At 36.1% G+C, this 21,388-nt stretch overlaps 1 protein-coding gene across 16 annotated transcripts in view; it reads right to left on the bottom strand.

Annotated features, from left to right (window-relative positions):
* Window positions 1-21,388, bottom strand: part of APC (APC, WNT signaling pathway regulator) — a 144,319-nt gene that overhangs the window by 80,709 nt on the left and 42,222 nt on the right. For 9 of the 16 annotated variants that reach the window (XM_025387546.1, XM_025387548.1, XM_025387558.1 and 6 more), the window contains 2 exons: window positions 1,807-1,891; window positions 831-1,032 (listed from right to left, as the gene is read on the bottom strand). In XM_025387546.1, the coding sequence (XP_025243331.1) occupies window positions 831-1,032; window positions 1,807-1,891 (287 nt within the window). Of the gene's footprint in view, window positions 1-830; window positions 1,033-1,806; window positions 1,892-12,709; window positions 12,863-21,388 lie in introns of all 16 variants that reach the window. The other 7 variants (XM_025387550.1, XM_025387552.1, XM_025387547.1 and 4 more) reach the window with 1 other exon arrangement.

The following is a 21,388-nucleotide window of genomic DNA, read 5'->3' as shown; positions in this document are numbered from 1 at the left end:
CAAAATTAGCCAGGCGTGGTGGCACATGCCTGCAATCCCAGCTACTTGGGAGGCTGAGGCAGAAAAATCGTTTGAACCTGGGAGGCAGAGGTTGCACTGAGCCGAGATTGCGTCATTGCACTCCAGCCTGGGCAACAAGTGAAACTGCATCTCAAAAAAAAAAACAAAACAAAAAACGAGAGCGTCCTACTATGTCACCCAGGCTGGTCCTGAACTCCTGGCCTCAAGCAATCCTACCGCCTCAGCCTCCAGAGTAGCTGGGATTACAGGTGTGGGCCAAAGTATCTGGCAAGTTATTTTAACTACATATAAATATTACAATTATGTGTATTACTCAATGTACAGAGTAGTCAAAGTATTTAAGTGACAACCATCCTGGTCAACATGAAGAAACTCCATCTCTACCAAAAATACAAAAATTAGCCAGGCCTGGTGGTAGGCGTCTATAGTTCCAGCTACTTGGGTGGTTGAGGCACAAGAACCGCTCAAACCCAGAAGGTGTAGGTTGCAGTGAGCTGAGATCATGCCACTATACTCCAGCCAGGGAGACACAGTGACACCCTGTCTCAAAATAAACCCCAATAAACGAACAAAAAAACAAAGTATTTAAGTGACAAAATAGGTCTTCGGAATCCCAGGAAACGGCCTTGTTTACATTTTTAGATTTAATATAAGTGCAATCAATAACATTCTATCTTTGAGTTTAAAAATGCAAAACGCTCTAAGTGTTGGCTATCACCTACCATAAATTCACAATTTACATATTATATTACAAAATAACAATAAACTGGAGTGTACAAGGCAATGTTTACTATATGAAGAAAAGTTACCTCTCTTTCTCAAGTTCTTCTAAATATCCAGTACTTTCTCTGCTTCCATTTACAAACCCTCTTCTTGGAAATGAACCCATAGGAACAGGACTGCACTCTCCAGAACGGCTTGATACAGATCCTTCCCGGCTTCCATAAGAACGGAGGGACATTTTTGACCGTAGTTTTACTCCAGGGAAATTACTGCTATCTAAGTTAAGCTCTAAATAAAATAGAGACAAGTTTTTATACAACAATTGCTTTAAGTGGTCTAAAATATTCTTAATGTTATTATATTATTTTAAAGTGAAATATTAGGTTTACATTTTAGCCACAAATATACATGACTGAAAAAATTATTTAGGACTTTCCCTGCAAAGTCCACTTGGGTCAGAGTAAAAATAAGGACTATGTTAAAGGAAAATTAGATTAAATGTACTTCCTTAGACTTCCTCTAAATAATATTTTGGAATTCAAAAGTAATTTCCCTGTCTGGCTTCAATTATTATCAAGCACTTTCTCTGTTCTGACATTAGAATTTTCAAGCAACAAAATGAGAAAAATATCCTTTTAAAACTGCTCAAAACGACTTATCAACTTACATATGTGAAAAGGTTAAAGTATTTCTATACTGAATGAAGAAGACAATACTTCTTCAATGAGACAGTGGGCTCAAGTCTATGGCATATAGAATACTAAAGTTCTATTTAGTGACTGGCAGAATAGCAACAAGCTTTAAAAAGAGCTGAAAATTATTTAAGGAAGAGATTTAAAATAGTTAATTCAAAGTCAGTTAAATGTTTAACTGAAGAAATGACACACAAACACATTTTTTATTTATTTGTACTTTTAACAATTACATCCTGACGGTAAAGCTAATACACCAAGAAAACTGATACCAACACCCAAATCGAGAGAAGCTATACTTGGATCTACACATCTAAAGATGACAATTTGAGCTTAAAAAATTATTTTAAAACATCTTTTTAAAATCTACCTTTAAGACGCTCTAATAAATCAATCTGTCCAGAAGAAGCCATAGCTTCATCTTCAATACTTCCTTGTAGTTGTTTAAGTACTTCCTGTTAAAAAGAACACAATATATTAACATGAAATTCTAAATAACTTCAAGACATAATTCTGTATTTCTTGACATTTAAGTACGCTGAGAAAAAAATTCAGAGCACTCGGAAAACATGCACCTTATATATATAACCTATTATTCATTATTAATAAATAAATCATGGCCAAATAATAATAGTGATATTTTGTGATAATGGTGAGTATGGGGAGTCTCCATGCACAGTATTACAAACACACGTAAGATACATTCATTATTTCTAACTTAAAAGAAAAACCAACGATGCGAATTATTCTCATTTTTAAGATAAAACAAGTGAGACCCAGAGACTTGCTCAAGTTACAAAAGCTACTTATGTGTTTAGAATCCATGTCTCTTAAGTGTGCACCAACACGACCATAAAAAACACCAAATTAACACAATCTATTTAACAACTTCAACATTCAAGCTTTTAATATACCACGTTTAAGTATATTCTGCTAGTACACTAATTTACAATTAGCATATATTCAAATAACTGTATGTTCACTCCTTCTTGACTTTTGATGCTTTTCTTCTTTCCCATGTAAACCCTTTCTTGATAATTTTTTCTCCAAGAATGTTAGAAACTTTCATTTTTCTACCAGTTTTTCTGCCATTACATTTGTGAACTTTGGCTCTTATTGCATGCTACTTAATAATAATAATTTATATTATTTTCCATTTACTGAGGCATTCCATTCTAGCTCCTAGCATAGTTCTTTGGCCAATCAGGTTTCCCGAATGCAAGACAAAGTATTTGAACACTTGCAACTCTGTATCTAAATGGAGTGTTCCCCTATAAGAAAAGTAATCTGTAAACACATTAAAAGGAAAACCTATCAAAAAGTTAGTGAATGGAGCAAAGACAGTTTCACTGATTTATCTTGACAGTGACATTGTAAGCATTCATGGTGGCTCATGCCTGTAACCCCAACGCTCTGGGAGGCTAAGGCAGGAGGGTCACTTGAGTCCAGGAGTTTGAGACCAGCCTGGACAATAGAGCAAGACTGTCCCTAAAAAATTAAAAACAAAAAACAAACAAACAAAAAAACCTGTAAGTGGTGGCATAAGCCTGTAGTCCCAACTACTTGGGAAGCTGAGCCAGGAGGATCACTTGAGCCCAGAAGTTTGAAGTTTGAGGCTGTAGTGAGCCACAGTCTCACCACTGCACTCCATCCTGGGTGACAGAGTAAGACCCCAGCTAAAAAACAAAAAGAAATCACCCCCAAACCCTAGAATTTCCTATGTTAATAAATAGCCTTAGTATCTGACCTTCAAATAATAGGCCACGTTGGAGTCTGAAAGGCTTGGGTAAGTAGATGTGGGGGCATGAAGGTGACTGTATTATTTTCAAAATATTCCAGAGTGTTTTACATTTGTGGACTAGAAAACAAATTTGCACAGGGATAACTTCCTTTACTGAATGTGAGTACGCCCACCAAAATGTCGACTATAAACTTCAGGGCACCATCTCTTCCACTTAAGAACTGTGATTTTTCCAGGATTTCAATTCTCTTTCTATCCACTGCTACTGTTTTAGTCCTTCAATAATCCTTTTAATCTTATCCCTATTTCTCAGGCTTCCAGTCTCACAATTCAACAACTACCCTTGAGCAGTTAATTTCCAATGACATGTCTCAAATCCTAACCTTACTTGCAAACTTCAGATTCACTTTTCCAACCAACTGATGGACGCTTTACATCTGTATGATAGGCACCACACATCTAAATGTCCAGAACTGAACTGGCGTTTTGTCCCAATAAAGCTTGTTCTTTGCCTTGTATTCTCTCAGTTAAATGGCATTAGCCTTCTCTTTCTCCTCCAGCGTAAATCCTTAGCACCTCCTCCTTCACATTCCCAGTTATGGAATTCCGGTGATTCTACCTCTAATATCTCTCTTAGAGCTACCTCTTTCATATTCTTACTGTCACTATCTTGTTATTAACCCTACCTAAACTACGAAAATAATTTCCTAAGTGGCTCAATCTCGCACAGAGCTGTCAGAGCAATCTTCTTAAAGCACAGCTTTGATCAAGTCTCTAAGATTCTTCTCCAAAGCCTATAGTAGTGGTTCTCAAGCGTCACCATGGATCAGAATCACCTGAAGACCTTGTTAAAACATAGATTGTTGATTCAGTAAGCCTGGGGTAGAGGTTGAAAATCTGCATTTTGAACAAGTTTTCAGGGGATGTTGATGCTGAAAACAGAATCATTAAGATGTTAACAGTGTTATTTTATGGAGACTGAAATTATAAGCAATTTCTCTTTTACTTGTTGTGTCATACTTTTTAAACAATATGTATAACAAAAAATCCTACTTGTTTTTAGAAAAGTTACAAAGATTTAAAAGTTTAAAAATCATAATAAAAAATCCTTGGTACATCATAGGACATACATCTAATTTTTTCAAAACTAATGCTACATTAATGGTCTTTTAAAAAAGAAATAATAAAGAAAAAATAAAATATTAAAAAAATGAAAAAGCTATATAAATTCAGATGTCCAACAATAAGTATTAAATAGGCCATAGCATTTTTTAGCTGTACATACAATGGAGCACTATGCAACTGTAAAATACATAATCTGATGTAAGATGACAATAAATTACACAGAAAAAAGTTATGCTGCAAAATATGATGTCATCAAATGCAAGTTTGCATAAATGTATAGAGAAAAGAATATATATATACTATCAAAGGTTACTTTTACCTCTGGTGATGGGATTTAAATTTTTTTTAAAAAATAGGTGATTTTGATTATTTCTTTTTGTCCACATTTCCTAATTTAATAAAATAGTGAATACACTCAACTTGTAATAAAATTCTATTTTTTTTTTTTTTTTTTTTTTTTTTTTTTTGAGACGGAGTCTCGCTTTGCCGCCCAGGCTGGAGTGCAGTGGCCGGATCTCAGCTCACTGCAAGCTCCGCCTCCCGGGTTCACGCCACTCTCCTGCCTCAGCCTCCCAAGTAGCTGGGGCTACAGGCGCCCGCCACCTCGCCCGGCTAGTTTTCTGTATTTTTTAGTAGAGACGGGGTTTCACCGTGTCGGCCAGGATGGTCTCGATCTCCTGACCTCGTGATCCGCCCGTCTCGGCCTCCCAAAGTGCTGGGATTACAGGCTTGAGCCACCGCGCCCGGCCATAAAATTCTATTTTTAAAAATTTCTGTACACATTGCTAGAAATCTATTGATAGCTATAATCATACAGGTAAATAAGATTTAAGGTTAAACAATTTTTAAAAAGATTCTCAAAGCAGTCACCTTGGAAAGCTACTAATTTACTCCAATGATGTGTTACTTACATTATATCTGTAAGTGCTTTGAGTTATGAACTTCATCAACAAAATCTGTATATATTTACAGTCACATCCAGTTACTTTGCCTTAAGACGATATCATCCAATATGACCTACATTACTTACTAGTTTGCCATGAATAGTTTATGGCTATTCCACAATAAAAATTGACCTCAAGTAATTTTTTTCCTGTTTTATTGAGGCACAACATACATATGTAAAATACACTAATCCTAGATTTTCACACCCATGTAATCACTATCTAGGTGAAGATACAGAACATTTCTAGCACCCCAGAGGGTTCCCTCAAGTTCCTTTTACCAATTTTCATTTCCTAGAGGTAACCACTATTCTGGCTTTTTTATCAGAAGAGTTTGGCATCTTCTTGACCTTCATATAAATGGAATCATACAGTATATAAGACTCTGTGTCTCATGTTTTTTGTTCAACATAGTATCTGTGAAATCTGTCCATACTGTTGCCTTATCAGTTCATTATTTTTAAATGTTGTATAGTATGTAGTAGTCCACTGTATAAATACAGCCCAATGTATCTATCCTTTCTCCTCTTTAATGGGGCATTTGGGCTGTTACCAGTCTGGAGGCTATTAATTTAAACATCAGTCATTTGAGTAGGAGTGAAATAGTCTTTGCATTTCCCTGATGACAAATGATGCTGAATCCCTTTTCATGGACTTATCTGCCATTTATCTTTCTTTCTGAATTGTCTTTTCAAGTCCCTGGGTCACATTTTAAAAACTGGATTGTCTTTTTGTTACTGGTTTGTGGGAATTATTTATATATTCTGAAGGAATTATTTATATATTCTGAACTGAGCTTTTGGTCAGATATATGTGTTGCAAATATTTTCTCCTCTATCGCTTACTTTTTCATTTTCTTAATGAAGTCTTCTGAAAAGCATAGGTTTTTAATTTTGATGAAGTTTACCTTATACATTTTTATGTTTAGTCTTTTGTGTGTCATAAGAAATTCTGCCCACCCAAGGCCACATATATAAGATTATCCTATGTTTTCTTCTAGAAGCACACTGAAGTCTTTTGATGAACAAAAGTTCTTAGTTTTAATGTAGTCTATCAAATTTATTTCTATTTATGGTGCTTTGGCATTCTGTTTAAGAAATCTTTGCCTACTCCCAGGATAGGAAGCTATTACCTATGTTTTCTTCTAGAAGCCACTGTTTTGTCTTTTTTGTTTGTTTGTTTTTACCATTTTTTTCTCTGTGCTTCAGTTGGAATATTTTCTACTAATTTTTTTCAAGTTCACTAATTCTGTCTTCTCACTAGTTCACTAATTCACTGTTCAGCCTGCTGTTAAGCCCATCCAATGTTAATTTCAAATACATTTTTCAGTTCTAGACTATCCATTTGCTTCCTTTTAATTATAGACTCCAATTCTCTTGTCAAAATTTTCTATCTGTTCACTTTTTTTCAAGACATTTATAATACTTATGTTAAAATCCTTGACTACTAACTGCAACATCTGGATCATTTGAATTTGCTCCTATTACCTATTTGTTCTCTTGATTATCAGTAATCTTCCAGTTTCTCTGCATTTCATATAACGTTTGACTATATGCCAACTGTGTATACAAGAAAAAAAGAGACTTTAGATGATTTACAGTATTTTCCCCTAGAGAGTTTGCCTTTTCCATTGTTGGGGTCTGATCTCCTCAATCCAATTAGCAACTAAAAATGGATTGGGACCCTCTGGGTGCAGTGGCTCACGCCTGTAATCCCAGCACTTTGGGAGGCTGAGGCGGGTGGATCACGAGGTCAGGAGATCAAGACCATCCTGGCTAACACGGTGAAACCCCGTCTCTACTAAAAATACAAAAAATTACCCAGGCGTGGTGGCAGGCGCCTGATGTCCCAGCTACTTGGGAGGCTGAGGCAGAAGAATGGCGTGAACCCAGAAGGCGGAGTTTGCAGTAAGCCAAGATTGCGCCACTGCACTCCAGACTGGGCGACAGAGTGAGACTCCATCTTGGAAAAAAAAAAAAAAAAGGAAAAAAATGGATTGGGACCTAGTTGCAATTTTAAGTTCACAACTGGTTTGGGTTTCCCAGTTCCTTGAGTGTGTCCCTCTATATTCAGATAGGAAATATGAAAGGTCTCCATCTCCTCAGCAGTTAACTTCTTACCCTATACAGTATCAAAATCTGATATTTATCTTGAATGGAAAACCAGATATACTAGGTAGGTCTTCCTCTAATAGGTCTTTCCTAAGCATTGCAGGAATATGGGATATTTCACTTTGCCTTTCCAGCTCAGCCTCATTCTCTGGTAGCACTTATCTCTCTAGCCTTAAATGTTCTATCTCTTGGAGGTTGTAAACTCAGGTCTTTAATCTCCTGCTCTACAAAATTCAAAATCTGGCAAATGACTTGAGGAGACCTGTGGTGCGAAAGTAACATGTCTCTCCCTCTAGAAGGACTTCGCCTGCTAACATTCTGCCTTTCTAGTCTATCCTAAGTCTCCTGTACTACAAGACTTGGCCAATATCACATGGTAAAAATGAGCCATGTATTTAGAGCTCTTCTAAATGCTAATATCTCTACATCTGCCCTCATGTTTGTCGAGGCTGCGAACAATTTCATTTTCTTTTTCTTTCATACCTGCAGAAAGGCCTCAAGAGTTTCTTTCTCCCAGTGAAGTCCTTCTGCTTGTGCCAATGATGAATCTCAATCTGTACCCAGAATCAATATCCCCCGGGAAGAAAATTACCAGTAATCTCAGCTTATCCAGAAAGGATTCTTTCCTCTTAGGAATTATAGTTAATACAGGGCTTGATGATTCCACAGTCCTCCAATGTCCTTAAAATTATGATTTTTGTATTTTATCCAGTGTTTTCTAGTTTTTGAGTGGGACATATTGCTTGGGGGCTGCATACTGCATACAACCTAGAAGAGGCCCTTAATTTTGAAGAGTTTTTAAAAGAAAATGGAACACAATTGCAAAGCAGTTCCAAAAAAAAAAAAAGTTTCAAAAAGTTATCTGAGAAATGGCAGCTTTTAAATACGTATGTAATTTTGAAGGAGAGAATATTCATTTGTATTTTAAAATTCTGGAAGCTCAGTTTGAAAAGATTAATTACATTATATAATCACATATAATATTGTCTTAAAAGAATTTTAACATTTTAGAAACATTAGAAACTTATTCATTAGGCTGGGCACAGTGGCTTACGTCTGTAATCCCAACACTTTGGGAGGCTGAGGCAGGTGGATCACGAGGTCAAGAAATTGAGACTATCCTGGCTAACATGGTGAAACCCCATCTCTACTAAAAATACAAAATTTAGCTGGGCGTAGTGGTGTGCACCTGTAGTCCCAGCTACTAGGGAGGCTGAGGCAGGAGATTAGCTTGAATCCGGGAGGCAGAGGTTGCAGAACGCCAAGATCGTGCCACTGCACTCCAGCCTGGTGACAGAGCATGACTCGGTCTCAAAAAAAAAAAAAAAAAAGAAAAAAGAAAGAAAATTTTTCATTAGAGATGAAATGTGCTGTGGTTATACCAGTGATATTTATCTATGAGCAACGCTGTCATTTCAGAGAGGCTGCTACTTGACCCACTTATATTTATTTCAGTGTATCATAGTTAAAGATGCTTTTCATTACCAGATACAAGTACACTTGATAATTACATCTTCAAAATACAGTCTGAAATGCTGATCTCGATTTTTATTTTTTCTTACTTTCTGAAAATATGTACTTTACATGTATATTGTTTTACAGTTTATAGACCAATTTATAAATATTAAATTTTGTCACACTACAACAAAGAGGTAAATGCTTGATTAATAATTTGCCTATAGATAATTCTTCCTACACCATGCCACCTTTCAGCTTTTTATCTCTATAATGCTATCTTTACCTTGTTACTATGCTCAGCATTTTAAAGTCAACTAAACAGCTCTAGGTATGCTGGGCATGGTGGCTCATGCCTGTAATTCCAGTACTTTGAGAGGCCGAGGCGGGTGGATCACCTGAGGTCAGGAGTTTGAGACCAGCCAGGCCAACATGGTGAAACTCTGCCTCTACTAAAATACACAAATTAGCCGGGCATGGTGGCAGGCACCTGTAATCCCAGCTACTCCCGGGGCTGAGGCAGGAGAATCGCTTGAGCCCAGGAGGTGGAGGCTGCAGTGAGCTGAAATTGTGCCACTGCACTCCAGCCTGGGTGACAAGAACGAAACTCCATCTAAAAAAAGTTGGGGGGAGGGCTCTAGCCCTGGAGTAAAAACTAAACCACACAACTTTTTTTAAGATTGGCTGCAATTCTGCATTTATCCGATTTCATATCATCTAAATTCCATGTAATCTCTATTTTATTTTCATTACAAAAAATTTCAAACATATACCTATATGTGCAGAAAATTGTAACAAACCCCCATGTACCTTCATACCCCACATCAACAATTATCAATTCATGGTCAGTTGTGTCTCATCTACACCCATATCCACTTTCTCTATTTCTACCCCTCTGCACTAGACTTATTTTGAAAATCAAGCTCAGACATCATACAACTTCTTTGTAAATATTTCAATATGTATATTTAAACAAGGATTCTTTCTAAACACAAACACAATAATATCATTATACTTAAAAATAAATATTTCCTTAATACACAGTGTTCACATTTCCCTAACCCTTAAACACTTATTTCCCTGGCTGCTACAAAGACACATGTAATCAAATAGCAAAGCAGTGTCCTCTTTTGCCACTAGATGGTACTATTGCATAAATTTTAGACTTTAAGTAATCCGGTTGGAGGAGACACACTTTTTGCTGTTTTTTTGTTTTGTTTTGTTCTGTTGTTTTCTTTTTCTCAGACAGGGTCTGGCTCTTTTGCCCAGGCTGGAGTACAATCCTCACACCTCAGCCTTCCAAGTAGCTGGGACCACAGATGTGCTCCACACCTGGCTAATTTTTGTATTTTTTTGTAGAAACAGAGTCTTGCCATGTTGCCCAGGCTGGCCTCAAATTCCTGAGCTCAAACAATCCTCCTGCTTGGCCTCCAAAAGTACTAGGATTACAGGTGTGAGCCACGATGCCCAGCCCCCTTTTGCTTACTTTGGAGGTAAAGAGATTAATGACCAGGAAACGTGATTCGAGTTTATATAAGGTATTACAAAGTCTAGCAAGTGACTTTGGGGGAAATAACCACTGTGTTGGATTAATCTTAATCCACCGTAGGAAGTGCCAATGGTTTCAAAAGCGTCTACACAAAACAATATTCTAAGACAAAATAAACAGGTCATGGTTTATGCTGTTTCACAGCATAAAACCTTAAAAAGAGATATAATTTCATTATAGGGCTGCAATTGTTATGGTACCACATGTCCAATTCTAAGGAAATACGTTAATGGATTCACAAGATGTCTGTTGAAACATGCTGAGTAAAATAAATTTATGGTTGGTTTCAGGTATATCTGAAGTGCCACTATTCCTGATGTATGTAAGGTTGAGCATCCTAAATCCGAAAATTTGAAGTCTGAAATGCTCCAAAGTCTTGAGCTTTCTGAGCACCAACATGACACTCAAAGGAAATGCTCAATGGAGCATTTCAGATTTTGGATTTTTGAATCAGGGATGCTCACAAAGTGTAATACAAATATTTCAAAATCTGAAAAAATACAAAATTCAAAACACTTCTGGTCTGAAGCAATTTTGAGTAAGAGATACTCAACTTGTGTTATACTACACATATAAATGATCAACTAGATATTCCACTATAGAAATTTGAGGGTGTGACTTCTACTGTCACTCTGAGAGACATTCCACTTCAGTGTGGCGATGGATCTAAGGGTAAGTTACACTGTCTTTCAAATATGAGTTTTGAATTTGCTCAAGGAATTAAACAGAAACTTTAAAAAAGAGATCTCAGAGTTCTATACTACAAACCAGACATGTACTATCTAAATAGGCGTGCCAGGAGGAGTTCTCTGCAAAATATACCATACTAAAGTAGATGAAAGAATATTTTAATTCTGTATTTCAAAACTTTTAAAAATACATGCCAAGTATAACGATTTGAAATGTAATGTGTTGATCACTGTTAAAATACCAAACTACTCTTTTTTAACCTGTTAGGCAACTAATGCAAGTCTTTTTAGGTCACCCATAGTTTGTGGAAAGAACAAAATGTTTATAGTCTACTTATTTCCCAAGGGATTTGGAAGTAGGTATCTTGGATGTCTGTCATTGCTGGGGACAGTTTTTACCACACAAGAGGGTAATTAGAGTAGAAAAGATTGATAGAGGGATGGAAAGACAGAATAGGACACATGAGCAAAGGTTGAGCTGTGATGATACTGAATATAAAGGGTAAAAGAGAAGCAGAAACAGTTACCTCAGTGACACACACAAGTCTGGAGAATAAGGCAAACCTTGAAATGCACAGGAAAGAAACTAGGATAGAATAGGAAATTAGTAAGGAATAAGAGTAGTGAGCAGACAGGAAGAACTGGGCCAGGAACTCAAATGTTAAAATAGCCAAGAGGCAGAAACAACAACAAGCAGGAAGTTTTTTTTTTTTTTTTTAACAAAGGAAGTAACTTTTTTTATTTTTTGAGAATGGGGTCTTGTTATATCGCCCAGGCAGGTCTCGAGCTCCTTGGCTCAAGCTATCCTGCTGCCTCAGCCTCACTAAGAGCTGGGATTACAGGCCTGAGCCACCACACACGGTGGAAGTAACATTTTTGTTGATGATGTCCAATTCTATGAAGTTATTAAATTCAGTCAGAAGAGAATCTGCCTAAGCAACTGGGAATTAAAACAGCTAAAGTTTAACCTCATTTATTTTGAAAACAGAACATTTTCCCCACTACACACTATTTTCTAACTTTTCTTGGAGGTTATCAGAACTTTTCAGTACTATTTGGCAAGCCAATTTTAGGGCTTGAAGATGCCATGGACATCATCTAGACTAGTGTGACGCCTATACTTACCAAATAAGACAACTTAAGTCCTAAAGAATATACAGAGGTCATATATACCTCAGTTTGTGGCAAAGCCAGGTATAGAACCACGTACTGACTTTTAGTTCATGGCTCTTCCCAGTAGGGCATCCTGATTTTCTTGATCACCTATCATTGCAGCACTTACGGGGTGACAAGATCTGAGGGAGTTGGGGAGGAAGTCTATACTTAATATTCAAGATATATTCTAAAATCATGAGGCTAGTTTCTATGAACTATGCAGAAAACCTGCCTCAGTATAGTGATGCTATATTTGGTCTCTTCTCTTTAATCTTAAAAAGAGCTAAGAACTAACTAGCCATTGGAGTTATACACTTATTTTCTTTATATGATTCACTGAATGAATTCAATGTATCTTATTTAAAAATATAAATGCTAACTTTTGCAAGAAAGAGTTTACATATTATTGCTTAAAATACACTTTTAAGTGTCTTACCCAAGTTTACAAGAGGGAATACTGAATAAAAATGGATAAACTACAATTAAAAGTCACAGTCTTGATACCTTCATATTGGATGCCTCAGTTTCCAGTTTTGTAAGATGATTGGAATTATCTTCTAGCTCTTGTCGAAGATTTGAGTTCTCCATCTTCAGTGCCTCAACTTGCTTTAACAACTGATCATATGAAGCTGCAGCCATCCTTGGCTACCCTTGGACCTATAAGGTTAAAAAGGATTTTGAAATTCACTACTAAAAAATTTAGTGGCTGCTCGTTTTTAAGAAAGGGGTAAAGGAAACAAAACTCTTTAAGACGTTTAAGAATTGTGTTAATATGCTAGTTTTTGGTCTCCAAACAATATTGTTCAAGTAGCAGCATCTTTCTAAGAGGCTGAAACAGTGGAGTCTCAGTTTAAGACAAATGAAATTAAAATAGAAGAGAGAACTTTAGTTGTGCCTGAATACATGTGTCTTCTCACAGATGGATTAAACTTTCTATCAAGTAATACTTTCTTCAAGGTTTTAAAGATATTTTACCCATTCTTACAGGCAAAACTTAGGAAATATAATTATGATAAAAATTTATGTATATTAGTAATACTATTTTATTTCTGAATTTTATCTGATAGTCACAGAATTTTAGAGCCAGAATGGACTGAGATTACATATTCCATTTCACACTTTTCATTTGGTAAAAGGCTAATCTTACACATCCTCCATAGTGAAACAGTTCTGAAGTTCTAAGATCTCATTAAAAGGCAATCATTTAACAAAATGGACATGAAGGAGAGCATTAAATGAAGACTTTAAGCCTTTTTGATAGGAAGATGGTAAATAAGAATTACTAACATAAAGTTCAATCACATTTATTCAAAAGGTTGACTATAATAGCCCATGCTATGGCATATGTGGTCTTGGGATCTGCTGTGCTCAAACTGAGGCCAAAAGACACCTAAACAGAATGGATGACCTGAGAAGTACAGACTGTCAAAGAGAAATGAAGCAGAGTCTGGCAGTCATTATGACTGGGAAAGAAGAGGGGAGACAAAGAAGATACAAAAGATAGCCAGGTAATAAGAGGACCTTAGGAAGAATTATAGAATGCTAGGAGTTATATTAAGATTAACCAAGTAAGATTCAGGAGATCCACATTCTCTCTTTAGTTTAGGTCAAATCATTTTGGAATAAATAAAATCCTGCCTATCTTAATTATTTAATAGCTAAAAAGTATTAAGTAGTTTGCACTTAAGCAATAAAGATCTTGACATTAAAAACATGCCTCTATAATATGAAATCCACTACATAGAATAAGGCAGACAGGCTGTAACACTGGCTAGTCATGACAGTATTGGAGTTCAGCAATTAGAAGACTCTACCAAAGGAAATCAAGGGACTTATCTTAGATCTAGTTAGTTCTACAATGGCTAGAATCAACAGTAAACCTGGTACAATCCGATGACATGTGAGGAGGAAGGGGAGTCCTGCGGGCGGGGATCACCTACAAAGTCTTTATGGTTGAAAAAAATTGAGTCTTGTGTGTTAATTTCAGGCCTGGTCATGATTTAATCTTTGCCCCTTCATTTTAATTCATTTCACAATTTGTAAATGAACATTCACAATCTGCTTTAACATAACTTACAGCGATATTATTAGGATTAATAACAAAAGGTAGGCTAAAAAATAAAAGTACTATGTAAATGTAAGTTATATTATGAAAATATACATGTAACATAACCTCTTCAGTAAGATATAGTGTTCACCTATAGTTAAGACACCTCCTCTGACCAATGGACAAGGGGTAAAGAAGTAATGCAGCCATAGGAGACATCTCAAAAATAAAGGAAAAATCCACAGGAGTGATCATTATTTTGTTTTACATCTTATTAATAAGCAGGTCTGAAAATACCCAGCACATTATAAACCATATGACAGAGGTAGGGATCTGACAGAATTTGAATAATGTGAGCCTTAAAATTTCTCATTTCAAATAAAATTAACAGGTAATTTTACATCAAAATAATAAAACAAAATAAGAGAAAAGGTAGTAGCAGAGAAAAAAATGGACACACACAAGTTTATTGAGACACAGAAGTTATAACCTTACACAATCACAAAAAGAGCCAGATGCGCAAGATGAGCAGAGACTGCCAAAAGTACTCTTTATTACAGGAATAAAAAAATCGACTCTTCAGATGAAGAACTAAACCTTTAATCATCTTTTTTTTCCCCCAACTCCAGAATCCCAATCATTAAAGTTTTTTCTGCTCTAGAAATAATCTAATTTTATGGAAAAAATAAGATGTTTCATGGAAGAATACCCAAACTTATATTGTTTTAGGATGCTGCAGCCATCCCTCCCTAATCCAAAACTTGTGAAGTCATACAAAATTTGTGAAGTTGTAAATTTACTTTGGAATGTCTTTTTTTTTCAATTACAAGAATTGCATACCAAATACATCTTTAAAACTTTTTTTTAAAATTTGAAACTTGTGTGATCACATTACAGCTGCCACACACCATGAAATGGGGAAAACCTCCCAATCTTTCACTTTATTGAGAGCATGCAAACCTCTCAATTTGTTTTTCTGCAGTTAAGATGACCACTAAAGACACTGCTCCACCTTGTAAGTGTCAGGTAGGGGAGAAGAAAGCACCAGGACTATTATCTAGACTTTTATTCAAATGTTCATTAGAAAACAAATTTACACGTATTGTGAGAAATAAAAGCAAGGAAGCAAAAAATTTCGGGCTGGCAAAAGATAATCAGAATTAAATGTGGAGGATTATTATTTTCAGAAGTTCGAGATCACTTCTTTTTTACATCAATGGAGCTGCTTTTATTATTTTGTTTTCATGGAAAAACAAAGATATATTTTCCAGCATTTTAGATGAAATGAAATAAGAGGAAAATATGAGTAAGAAGGCAGGAAAGCAAAAGAATCATAAAAGACGACTCTGCTCAACCCTATGCAAACAAATCTGAACACCCGAAATAGATAATTTACTAGAAGATATAATCTATCAAAACTGATCCCAAAAGAGATGAAAAATCTATTATAATTTATCATGAAAAAGTCACTATTAGAAAATCAATTATATCATTTAACATAATAGATCTACATGGGAAAAAATCGTATGTTCATGCCAAAGATGATGAAAAGACATTTTACAAATTCAATACCCATTCTTGTTGAAAATACTGAATAAAAAAGAACATTTCTTTAACATGATCTATCAGCCCCAAGGCTAACAGTATACTTAATGTGGAAACACTGGATATACTCTTACAGTCAAGGTACCATTCTATTAGTCACAATAGTCAACACAAATTAATGAATAAAATTAGAAAAAAATTAGAAAGGGAACGTTATTCACAGACCACATAATTATATACCTGGAATATACAAAAGCATCAATGAAATATTATAATAATAATGTAATTTGATAATATAGTATAGTACCAAATATACAGAAATCATTCCTTTATAGGGGAGAGAAACCAGACAGAAGATAAATGAAAGAAAAGGTCCCATTTACAATAAAAAATGAAAATATCTGGGCATAAACTGCACAAAAAGAGTCCAAAACATATACGAGAAAGATAGAAAAGTAGATTTCAACAAATGGAAAGGCATATCTTATTCTGGTATACCAAGATTCAGCAACATAAAGATGCCATTTCTCCCTAAGCTAATGTATAAATTTTACAGTCCCAACAAAAACCCTATATAAAGTTTTTATTTCCTGCAGCTAGATATTAAAAAAAATAGAAAATATTAAAGATCAGGCAGTAAACTACATATTAAAATAATGTACAGGCCGGGCGCGGTGGCTCAAGCCTGTAATCCCAGCACTTTGGGAGGCCGAGGCGGGTGGATCACGAGGTCAGGAGATCGAGACCATCCTGGCTAACATGGTGAAACCCCGTCTCTACTAAAAATACAAAAAACTAGCCGGGCGTGGTGGCGGGCGCCTGTAGTCCCAGCTACTCGGAGGCTGAGGCAGGAGAATGGCGTGAACCTGAGAGGCGGAGCTTGCAGTGAGCCGAGATCGCGCCACTGCACTCCAGCCTGGGTGACACAGCGCGAGACTCTGTCTCAAAAAAAAAAAAAATAAAATAAAATAAAATAAAATAAAATAAAATAAAATAATGTACAAAGCCTTTATAATTAAAACCATATATATATATGTAGTTAACTATATTGTACCAATAGGTCAGTTTTTTTGTTTTGATAATTGTAGTAGGGATATATAAGATGTTAATCATCTGGGGAATCTGTAAAAGGTATATAGAAACACTCTGCACTATTTTTCCAACTTTTCTGTAAGTCCAAAGTTATTTAAAATTAAAAGTTTTTTAAAAAGCTACAATACCGGTACATGAATAGACCAACCACGAGAACACAATGTTTAAAATCCAGAAGTAAATATATATAAATTCAGTATATAAAAGCAGTATCTCAATATTCGTAAAAAGATGGAATTTAAAGTGGTGCTGGGAAATGGGACAGCCATGAAGAAAAAGTAAAAACTGCATATATTACTCATAAAATACACTAGGATAACCTGCAAAAAGGAACAGAGATTTAAATGTTTGAAAAACATTTCATTGCTTATGAGAGCAGACTTTTATTTTTTTAAGTAAAGATATTTAAATGGCATATACCCTCTTCAAAGGATGGTATGGAACATTTTAATTTTAATTTAATGGGTGTAAGACACACAGAGGGCCAAGTAGAGTTCTCTAAAGTAATGATGTCCGTTACTAGACTAGGAGTAATAAAGGAGATTCTTAGGGTACCTTCAAACAAATGGGAAAATTTCTATTTGCTATAAAAGCACAACTGCGTTAAAATAGTGCACATCTCTACAGTGAAATACTACACCGGTATTAAGAAGAATGAGGCTGATGTAAAAATGAAGTTGATGAAAAACAAAACAAACATAAAAAACAAGCAAAAGCCCATCTCCCCCCGCAACCCAAAAAAAAAAAAAAAAAAAAAAAAAAAGAATGCTGATCACTAATGTCTCATGTGGTCCCTACTGCTCCAGTAAAAATAAAGGAGTGCAAAAGGATAAAAAATATCACTTAAAGAACATTCAAAAATACAGTCACTGCTTACAGAATCAAGGTATAGTGTCTGGTGGTAAGTCTTCCTTTTTATTACATACCCTTTGAAAAGTTTGAAAAGCAAAGCATTGGCCAGGTGGTGGTGGCTCACGCTTGTAATCCCAGCACTTTGGGAGGCTGAGGTGGGTGGATCACTTGAGGTCAGGAGTTCAAGACCAGTCTGTCCAACATGGTGAAACCCCAGGTTGGTTTCACCCCATTTTGTCTCTACTAAAAATACAAAAAATTAGCCAGGTGTGGTGGCATATGCCTGTAATCCCAGCTACCTGGGAGGCTGAGGTGGGAGACTAGCTTGAACCCAGGAGGTGGAGGATGCAGTGAGCCGAGACTGTGCCACTGCACTCCAGTCAGGGAGACAGAGCAAGACTCCATCTCAAAACAAACAAACAAACAAACAAACAAACAAACAAAAAAAAAAAAAAAAACAAAAAAAACCAAGAAAATCCTCCAAAATGAACCAAAATAAAAAAGAAAAGAAAAACTTGGATTTAAAAAAAAAAAAACAAAAAAACTAAATATGATTAGAGAGAGAAAAAAGAAAACAACCTCCAAACATACTAAAACAAAGATTCTAGGGAGGGGAAATTGATTCAAGAAGCAGCAGAAAAACCTTAATAGTTCTACAACTATTAAAAAATTGGACGAGGCCCGGTGGCTCACGCCTGTAATCCCAGCAATTTAGGAGGCCAAGGAGGGTGGATCACAAGGTCAGGAGATAGAGACCATCCTGGCCAACATGGTGAAATCCTGTCTCTACTAAAAATACAAAAATTAGCTAGGCGTGATGGCGTGAGCCTGTAGTCCCAGCTACTCAGGAGGCTGAGGCAGGAGAATGCCGTGAACCCGTGAGGTGGAGGTTGTTGCAGTGAGCCAAGATCGCGCCACTGCACTCCAGCCTGGGTGACAGAGTAAGACTCCATCTCAAAAAAAAAAAAAAAAAAAAAATTGGAGCAGTAAGTATTAATATCTTTGCCCTCCTCCTCCAAATCCTTCAAAACACCATATCTGATTGGTTTTGCTAACACCTTCTACCAAACTTTTAAGGAACAAATCATTCCGATCTTACACAATGCTTCCAAGGATGGAAGAATAGGAAATATTTTCCAATGCATTCCATGAAGCCAATCTAACCATGACATAAAGGTCAAAGATTGTGTGAAAAAGAATAATTATAGGCTAATATTTACCAATATTGATTCAAAAAATCTAAACGAAATTATCAGGAAGCAGAATACAATAGCACACAGTAAAGAAACTACAGCAGAATGAAGCTGAGTTTATTCCAGAAATGTGAGTAGAGTGCAATATAAGATCATTTATATGTGTCACTTGCTACATGAAAATACTAAAGAAAAACCATCTCAAAGAAAAAACTTTCTATAAAAACCTGGAAATAGGAGGGAAACTGTCAAAGCTAAAGTAAACTTCATTCTTTTTTTCTGAGACAGGGTTTTGCTCTGTCACCTAGGCTTACTGCAGCCTTGACCTCCCTAGCTCAAGTAACCCTCCTGCTTCAGCCTCTAGGGTAACTGGGACTATGGACACAAGCCAACATGCCCAGCTAATTTTGTAAACTTCATTCTTTTTTAGTATGTTTGTTTTAATAGATGGAGTCTTGCTCTGTTGCCCAGGCTGGAGTGCAGTGGCACGATCTGGGCTCACTGCAACCTCCCAGGTTCAAGCAATTCTCACGCCTCAGCCTCTCAAGTAGCTGGGATTACAGAGATGGGGTTTTACCTTGTTGGCCAGGCTGTTCTCAAACTCCTGACCTCAAGTGATCCGCCTGCCTCCACCTCCCAAACTGCTGGGATTACAGGCGCTCCACACCCAGCCATAAACTTCATTCTTAATAGTGAAATGTTACAGACATTCTCTTTAAAATCAGGAATAAGATGTCTACTATCCACACTTTCAGTCAACATAATCCTGGAAGTCCTAATTCACACAGTAAAATTTAAAAAAGAGAAAGTGTAATGATTGGAAAGAAACAAAATAGAAAAATCTTAGAAATATAAAAATTTTATGCTTGCCAGATACAAAATCAGTAATACACATAAAAGTTTTAAATTCCAAGCAGAATTCACCTCATCCATTTTAATTCTTTTCTCTTTAACAATCATTTTCTATTTCTCTTTCTCTTCCCTACTAAGGCCCCATTAGGTGGTGATATTCAGTCTTCTGTCTGTTGCATTCTTTCCCCACTCTTTCCTTTGCTTACATTCTGTAAATAGCTACATAACACTGGCTAGACCTATCCATGCCCATACCAAGTGTGGGCAGGTCTCAAGACGCCCATCCCAATTACCAGGAGCAGGGGTTGGCAAGCATTTACTGTAAGGGCCAGATAATAAATATTATAAGTCTTTGTGGGTCATATGATTTCTGTTGCAACTACTTGACTTTGTAGCTGTAGCACAAAAGCAGCCCCAAACACATAATTAGATGGGCATGCCCGTGCTCTAATAAAACTTAATTTACAAAAACTGGTGGTTAAAGCATAATTTCCCAATTTGGGTTTTCAAACACCCCAAGGTAACCCAAATAATTTCAAAGGCCATTAAGAAATTCCTAATACTAAAATTAGTATTTTACTTTTAAATACTAAATTTCCAACCTGCCATGTTGGAAAGAACAGAGAACTAAGGAAGTCTTAGAATCCCTGATTTTTTTTTCAGCAATCAATTTTAATTCCCACAATTTCTTCATCTTCCAGAAATTTGTTACAATGTCAATTTGAATGTCTCTTACTCTTTATGGCATTGTAAGCTCACATCTTTATTTCGTTTTTACTATCACTTTAATGGGGTCTTATGCGAAAGAGGTGATAAATTTGGGAGATTAATTCACTAGCTTGAATAAGAAATTTTACTTTATATTTAGATCTTTAATTCATAAGGCATTTTTATTGTTGTGTATGGCATGAGTGTAGTGGTCTAACTTTATTGTGTTTCGTATGGATAACTGAAAGTAGTAATAAATAGTGCAACTACATCAGCACTATTAAACAAACCATTTCTTTTCCACTGAATGGAAATGTATCTCTTATATGCTCAATTCTCATACATACTTAGAACTGTAACTGTATTATATTTATATTAATTTCAGACAGGCTCACATTTCCATACTAAGTCTTACTACATCTCATGAATAATTCAGGCTCTGCAATCAAATTTCCCAGGGTTTTTCCCCCTCAAGAAAAAGGTCCTATGCCTCTATACATTTCATATCAAATATATCCCTGGGCTTTTGGCTATTTGAGTTGCTGTGAATGACCACCACCACCCCACACCAAATACTGCTAATGGTCAGGCGTGGTAGCTCATGCCTGTAATCCCAGCACTTTGGAAGGCTGGGGCCGGAGGATCACTTGAGTGAGACCAGCTTGGGTAACGTAGTGTGACACCATCTCTTAATAAAAGAAATAAAGAAAAACAAATATTGTTACTACATATAAAAGCTACTAATTCTATTTAACCCATAATACTTGTGTGGCCACCTTATCAGATGATTCTATGAATTCTAATAGGATTTCCCGTGGATTTTCTGGGTATGCAATCATATAATCTGTAAGTGATACTTGTGACTCTTCTTTCCTGCATTTATACCTCACCTCT

This window comes from Theropithecus gelada, chromosome 6 (genome assembly GCF_003255815.1).
Source record: "Theropithecus gelada isolate Dixy chromosome 6, Tgel_1.0, whole genome shotgun sequence".
NCBI classification, from domain to species: domain Eukaryota; kingdom Metazoa; phylum Chordata; class Mammalia; order Primates; family Cercopithecidae; genus Theropithecus; species Theropithecus gelada.
Note: the sequence above shows the minus strand (reverse complement) of the source record. Positions and strands in the feature narration are given on the sequence as shown.